Source organism: Azolla caroliniana, unplaced genomic scaffold (assembly GCF_043228905.1).
Source record: "Azolla caroliniana isolate FFs.n. ecotype wild unplaced genomic scaffold, voAzoCaro1.0.p SCAF_2, whole genome shotgun sequence".
NCBI lineage: Eukaryota > Viridiplantae > Streptophyta > Polypodiopsida > Salviniales > Salviniaceae > Azolla > Azolla caroliniana.
In genome coordinates, this window is record NW_028230437.1 from 2,856,885 (window position 1) to 2,864,281 (window position 7,397).

General features: G+C 37.6%; 1 protein-coding gene across 2 annotated transcripts; it reads right to left on the reverse strand.

The window, feature by feature from the left end:
* Positions 1–685: 685 nt before the first annotated feature.
* On the reverse strand, positions 686–5,620 carry LOC147867090 (Peroxisomal membrane 22 kDa (Mpv17/PMP22) family protein). Of its 2 annotated transcripts, none has more exons than XM_087314836.1 (3): positions 5,282–5,620; positions 4,944–5,056; positions 686–1,414 (listed from the first exon to the last, which is right to left on the reverse strand). In XM_087314836.1, exons 1-3 carry the CDS (start codon positions 5,459–5,461, stop codon positions 1,015–1,017), a joined length of 693 nt encoding a protein of 230 aa, XP_087170962.1. In that variant the 5' UTR covers positions 5,462–5,620; the 3' UTR covers positions 686–1,014. The 2 variants fall into 2 exon arrangements, with proteins under 2 accessions (XP_087170962.1, XP_087170963.1); XM_087314837.1 differs by having other exon boundaries at positions 5,274–5,620.
* Between the last annotated feature and the right edge of the window lie 1,777 nt (positions 5,621–7,397).

Sequence of the window (7,397 nt, forward strand, 5' to 3'; positions counted from 1 at the left end):
ACAGTCCTCAACCACTCAACTTCGCATTCCAAAATTTCCATTCCACCATTTAGGGATTCATCAACTACTAGAACTAACAAAAATTTAACAAGAGGCCATTTGTTTGTACAAATGAACTACAATGAGATCTAGATGTCCTTACAACCCCTCTAAAGAATCTAAAATAAACTAGAATAACTAAACTCTCTAAGAGTGAAGAGAGCATGTGAGTCCACATATTTGTGTTACACCAATCACGCAAGCTACTAAAACTAACCACCCAGTATGATCATACACTCGTGTAAATTCATCGTGGTTCAACATCCTCTAGTCTCTTCATGAGACAAGCTATGTATCATACTTGAACGAACCACCCATTATAATCACACTTGTGTTAATTCATTGTGGTTCAAAGTCCTCTAGTCTCGTCATGAGACAATCAATGTATCATAGGGTTAAGCCCAAAAGGCAACACTAGAGCATAGGGTTAAAATGTCACTAAAGGCAGCGAAGCTCTTCTAGAAACTAACATGCTCAAGTGATCGACATTCATTTCTCCACTCATTGACTTGATTTTGACTCTAGGATAGCCTATTGTGTTTGCCCTATAGTTTATAAGTATAATGAATGTCTCACTTCATAAGATTGATACAATCAAGTGTTTTATCCGCCTGGCTCCATTAATTAGCATACCACGATGCAAGGCTAGGGAATGAGCCATTTAGAATTTCATCTTTTAACAATCTTGACAGTACAATAAGATGAACATTGAACCACTTATGGAGTAGCTCCATCTACATTATGGAGGAAGCTTTTGATGCAGATATGCATCCAATGCTGATAAATATGAAGGAATTCATGGGCAATCGTCTATTTGCCAAAGATGTAAAGCTGCATCAAGAAATTTCATGCCGCTAAATATTCTCAACTTGCTTGAATTGAAAACTGCAAAAACAAGTGAGCTTTAAACATTCATAGAAGACTAGACCACCTTGAAAATGCTCAAACGTGAACACGGCAACAATGTTCTTCTGATCACGTGCGAGGCTTTTCATTTATAATGAAAGACGAAAGCCATTGTTTCCAAGGTGCATTTTCTTGATGTTTAAACCAAGACAAGAAGGCACTATCAGCTATGCAAAACATGTTTACGAATAGAAGCTGATGATGCACCGGCAAAAAGCGAAAGTTTATGATTTGTATGACCGGCCAAACTGCCCCATCCACCATAAATGCCGGTAGAAAATCTCGTTTCAAATCTTCCTTGAGCAATTTGAGGGTTCTCCCAGACGAAAGGCTCATGTAAGAGAAAAATGCTACCAAATGAATGGGTCCAAAAATGAAACAATCCATCAATACTTTACATCCAATGAACTTGATTGAGTTGGGGGTAAGTTTGAGTCTATGCCTCACCAGATGCTCCAGACCTTGATACCTACCAATCACAGAAGAAGTGCTCTAAAGTTTTACAAAAAACTGAGAGAAAAAAAAAACATCAAATATACATCAAAATTCTCACAAGCACAAATTATAAAGCTATGGTATCTACGACAAAATTTGATATCATAGAGGTGCTATAACCAAAATTTCCACAAAAGAAAAAGGAAGAAGAAAGTTTAGTTCTTTAGTGCATCTTTGTTTGTTCTCCCATTCTTCTCTTGTTACAAGAAATTCATTGATTGGTTCTTGTATTCACATTCCAGAGAGTTGATTGCGACACAAAAACTAGAATTAGGGCCTTCTGGTTTTTTAGAACAGGGCCATAGGTAGAACTATTATGCTGAGAAAAATCACAAGGAGCCACTTCATGTATGGTATCAACTCATCAGCTTTGTAAAACACATTCATGAGCACTAAGTTTCCAACGCTTTGGAAAACAAGCTCTGTGAATATTACAATTTGTACAGAAATGGCCTTTTTTAATGTCTCACCAGCTCAGTCGCTTTAGTGGGTTTGCTTTTCATGAAATGCCTCATTATCTATTACAATACATCAAACATCTTGTCTTTCCATGCATCAACAAATATTCTAAATGAGGGTAATACACTCACACGACATTAAAACGGAATCACATTTCAGAGTTTCAAAGTTCCAGCTCTATTAAACAAAAATGTGAAAGCCATCTACACAAACTTGTATACCCTCGCAAAAACTTTCATTTTAGAGTCCTCGTCATCTTACATAAAGCCTAGTTTCTCAATCTTACCATATGTGAGCTCATAAATTCCCATTCTAGGTTGTTCCCTAACGCAAACACAGAATCTTTGATATGAAAATGGAATGCATAAAGACTTTATTCAGTCTGTCTATAAGCACATATTGTGAGACCATACTTGGCCACTCTCATTTATTAATTTCCCAAATCGTAATGTAATTACATCTCTTTTGTTCATGCAAATTTAAACACAACATTTTCAAGCCAAACCTTGAGAATAACTTGAAAATAAACCCTAAACCCTAAACTATCAAGGATAGCCATCTTCAAAGTGCTTGAAGATAAGCTCACGCCATCTATACTCTCCACTCATGTCCAGAGATTTAAGAACACTATAGTGATTGACACACGAACAAAACTTCATGATGGATCAATGCCTAGAGTGCAGGCATCACAAATAATTGTACACTATCTCTTCTGAAACTTCTTGCAGGTTTGTGCCTTCCATCAGATTACAAACCCATATCTTTTCCACTTTTCGCTCATCCATATGTGCTTATGCTTCGTGCATTTGACCTCATTTAATAACTCATTATTACACAAAACATTGACTGGGAAACAAAATGATGCATTAGTCCAATTATTTTAACTGTGTCTGCAAAATACAGATAAATATAGAAGAATCAACTATTAGACACATAGGTACCGTTCAACATAAAAGACGTACATCAAATAGACCATTACCTCATTATTGACGTAAGGAGCGCAGTTCAAGAAAATATGTTTTTTTAGGTATCGCAAACATTTAAACTAGGTATGAAACTCTATGTTTCTTTTAGTGAAAAAATTTATTAGGATATACTTTTTGGCAGGATTGAGACTCAAACCTACATTGAAATGATGAATAAGTAACATGAACATGACACTTTCATCTGGCTGTTTCCCACAAGCAAAATGGAATTCCCAGAAATTTCTAATGGGGTCTTGCGTTATATGTTAGTACTGAGAATAAACTCTGATATGCACATGAAACCTCTTGGATATCAGCCACCTTGTGGACATTCAAGACCAATTTGATATATCAACTTCAGTACCTCAAAAGAAGCTTCTAGAATGGGAAAATATTGACCAATATTTGATATTTGTTGTCAGCATGACGTCTCCTCATTGTAATAAGGATTGTGAACGGTCGACAGGTATCATACCAACTTCAAACTGTAGGATTGATATTGAGGACCAGCAATGCATTTATTGTAGTAGCAATGTGATCACTCATTCTGTAAATAGTAAATTATAAAGCCTCTTTTATTTCTTATGTCCTAATGTGCAAGGACTCCATAACAGTATATCAAGAGTACAAGGTAAATTATAAAACCTGTTTTATATCTCATGTGTCTTAATGTGTAAGGACTATGTAATATCAATATTAAGAAACATGTTACATTTCACGTGAAAGGGCGCTGATGCCTAGTTATTGTGACCTTCCTTACTGTAAATAATAAATTCAGATTCGTGTATGAATCCTTATTCCATCTTGTGATAACACTCCTTCTAATAGATGCAACATTTCAAAAATGTATTTCATCGAACAAAAAACTATGATGACTAACTGTGTAATGAGAAGACCAATAGATCCCAAGTAAATGTGTTACATCTCAGCAAGGCATTAAGAAAACAAACAGAAACACCAAGCTTCCATGGAAACAGTATGTCCAGCTTGTCCTTTAAGAGCATGTGCAGAAAACAAATATGCAACCATATTTTAACCTATGGAAACGGTTATCCAAGTGGTGTCTCACAGGGCATTATGGTATTTAGAGATAATATAAGTCTATTTTGGCATCTTAAAAGATGATAACTTTTCTTTCTTTTCTTTCTTCATTTTGGAGTGTCTGTTTTCTAAAGGAGTTTCAGAAGTCCAAAGAAGATTGGGAAATGGTTCTGCTCTGATACTATCATATTCAAGTGTTGAGGACGTTTGCAATTGAAATGTGATTGGATTAAGGATATCCTTGGAACCAAAAGAGACAAGAATCAAACCTCTAGAATTTGAAAAAGATCAAAAAACATCAGGAAAGCATGTAATCACATCTCTGAAAAAGAGGACTGAATTAAGCATACAGAACTTAGTGAAACACAAGCTTTGAGTGTTTCAACTTGTGTATGTGTATGTGTGTCAAATTGACCGCATGTAAAACTCCAAAAAAATGGTATTTATGATCAGCAAACAATTGCAAGTGCTTTGGGGGTATTTGGGTCGGCAATTTGTTTGAAGATAAATGTTAAATAAATGTGGCTGCTGCTTTTCGATGTTGAAACAAATTGCATATATATTGGAAATCTTCTACATGGCCTTTTGCATGTTCCATGGGGGGTAATTTATTTTACTCTTCCTTGGTGCTTATATTTAATTTGATCTGGCGTTTTATTGCATGGTCGTGCTTCGAGCACCTTGACATTTTCATGTGTCAGAAATATTGTGGTTGTGTTGAGGAACTGATATGCAATCAGAAAGATCTCTGTTTGATTAGATTAGAACAACTATGTGCTCCTCAAATGCATGGAATGGGGGATTGAACCATCTTAACGCGCTACAACAGCCACTCTAATTCTTAAATTTGTCCTTCTAGAAAGAACCACGGACACCAAATCTTTATGTAGCCTCTATAATATCAGAGGAGAAACACAACTCTTGAGATAATAACCTTTCATGGTAATCGAGATTTGATTCACCATTGATGCATCAGTGAAAAACAATATAATGAAAATGAGCTTTGCAGCGAAAGTTAGTAGAGATGTGTATTAGTACCACAAATGGCCGAAAGGTCCAACGAATGCGACCCCAAACGAGCTGCAAAGGGAAACTCTTCTCCAATCAATCGGTGCGAGTGCACTCGCCTTCTTATCATTAAGCTTCTCTTCCTGTGGGAAACATAGCATAAGAATTAATGAAGAAATCAAGAAATCCACTACTTGTATATTTATTTACCTTAGAAATAATGATCTTTATATTAAAATTACCTCTCACAATCATCTCTCTCTCACCCATATATCTGTACCATAACCCTCACACACACAGAGTACATACTTAATACAGAAATGAATACGGCGTAACAGAGATAGAGAGATAATGAATTACTAGAATACCAAAGGGGGAGGAGGATCGAGAGGAGGTCGATGATGAGGGGCTGCGTGGCGCTCGATGGATTGAGCAACCAAGTCTCCCGATGCCCAGAGGATGCCGGAGGAGACGATCTGCGTGCGCAATGGCTTCTGCATCAGCTGTGCCCTGTACCAACCCCATGCCCTCTGCACCAAAGATGCCATTGCACCCACCCACCCCTTTTCCCTGCTTCTTCTTCTTCCTTCTTTCTTAATCTTCTTCTCTATCTCTATCTCTCTATCTTACATGACAATACAGTGCAAAGAAACCCCCTCCCTGCTGCTGCTGTTTCTCTCTCTCCCTCTCTCACACACACATGACAATACTGTAGAAAGAACTCCCCTTCCCCTGTTCCTACTCTCTCTCTCACATGACAATACTATAACAAAAGAGCCTTCCCCTCCCCTGTTCTTACTCCTTCCTGCAAACACAATCATGGTGAGAGAATCTTTCTAGTTAAAAAAAAAAGAACACTAGACAAATTGAATGCAATTCTTCAAGAGGACAAAGTGCGTGCGCTCTCTCTCGACCCATGACTATTTGCGCCTTTTCTCGTTACGGAATCTGTCGAATGAGCACATGTTACTCATACTATGCTTGCACCCTAGACCCCTTATCTGATCACCAAGCGCCAATAAGCTTCGATGAAAACCTACTCATACTCATACTTTGCTTGCACCCTAGACCCCTTATCTGATCACGAAGCGCCAATAAGCTCTCTTGCCCCACAACTATTTGCGCCTGCTCTCGTTACGGAATCTGTCAAATGAGCACATGTTACTCATACTCTGGTTGCGCCCTAGACCCCTTATCTGATCACGAAGCGCCAAGAAGGGTGACAAGAGCTGAGGCTTTAACAAATCTCGGTAGTTTTTAGTGACTTGGCAAATTAAGGAATATGTGCTTCCTTATAGGTGTGATCACTTACGGTGGGTTGGTGTCCCCATGTATGAACCAAACGATCATTCACAAAGTTGTATGAGCTTCCCGAATCAAATAAAAATTATACGGGAGATCCATTGATATACCCGTTTGCACGAAGTAAATCATTGGGTCCCAATACATAGTGAGGGAAAGAACATTTACAATTACTTAAATGATGTGTATAGACCTCAAGGACATCAAGAATCTGACCTTTATGGTGTACAACTTTGCTTTTGTTGTCGTGCTCTTTCTGGTGGAGCTTTGGACATTACTCTTTTGTATGACCCTTCTTTTTGCAAAATACGCAAAAAGAATGTTGTCGTTTACAATCGTGATCCATGAATTCGTTGGGTGTCTTGTGTTTCCCAACGAATTGCAACTGCTTAGTCCTGTCATGATATGGCAAGACTCAAACCCATGACCTCATGCTACATGGGTCGATCTCTTGACCATCAGACCATACGATGTAGTACATAAAATATTATTTTCATTTATGTTTTATTATAGATTGATGTATATTCCAAATTTCTCTGGAACATTCTAGAAACTTCAGGAGTATTCCTCAGAACACTATAAAAGGAGGCATAGGGCATTATTTCGAACCAAATCGGTTCAAACTGTCAGGAACAGTACTAAGACAGAGAAGGAATTAGTACTAAAAGAAGTATTAGTACTAAGCGAGGTGAAGAACTCTCGAGAGAAGGAAAGAGTGAGCGAGAGGGAGAGAGAGAGAGAGAGATGATAAGAAAAGATATATATTATGTGTGTCATGATATGGCAAAACTCAAACCCATGACCTTATGCTACATGGGTCGATCTCTTGACCATTAGACCATACAATGTAATACATAGAATATTATTTTCATTTATGTTTTATTATAGATTGATGTATATTCCAGATTTCTCTAGAACATTCTAGAAACTTCAGGAGTATTCCTCAGAACACTATAAAAGGAGGCACAAGGCATTATTTCGAATAAAATCGGTTCAACGCCAGTCTTAAGCCACCTAGCTACTACTGTACATTCTCTTCACATGATATATATCTTTTCTTATCATCACTCTCTCTCTCTCTCTCTCTCTCTCTCTCTCTCCCTCCCTCTCACTCACTCTTTCCTTCTCTCAAGAGTTCTTCACCTCTCTTAGTACTAATACTTCTTTTAGTACTAATTCTTT

Excerpts from the sequence above, each read along its gene's own strand:
- LOC147867090 (XM_087314836.1), bottom strand. The coding sequence starts at position 5,461 with ATGGCATCTTTGGTGCAGAGGGCATGGGGTTGGTACAGGGCACAGCTG. Across the intron at positions 5,057-5,281 it reads TCGATCCTCCTCCCCCTTTG|GAAGAGAAGCTTAATGATAA; the intron begins GTATTCTAGTAA and ends TGTTTCCCACAG. Across the intron at positions 1,415-4,943 it reads GGACCTTTCGGCCATTTGTG|GTATCAAGGTCTGGAGCATC; the intron begins GTACTAATACAC and ends TGTGATTGGTAG.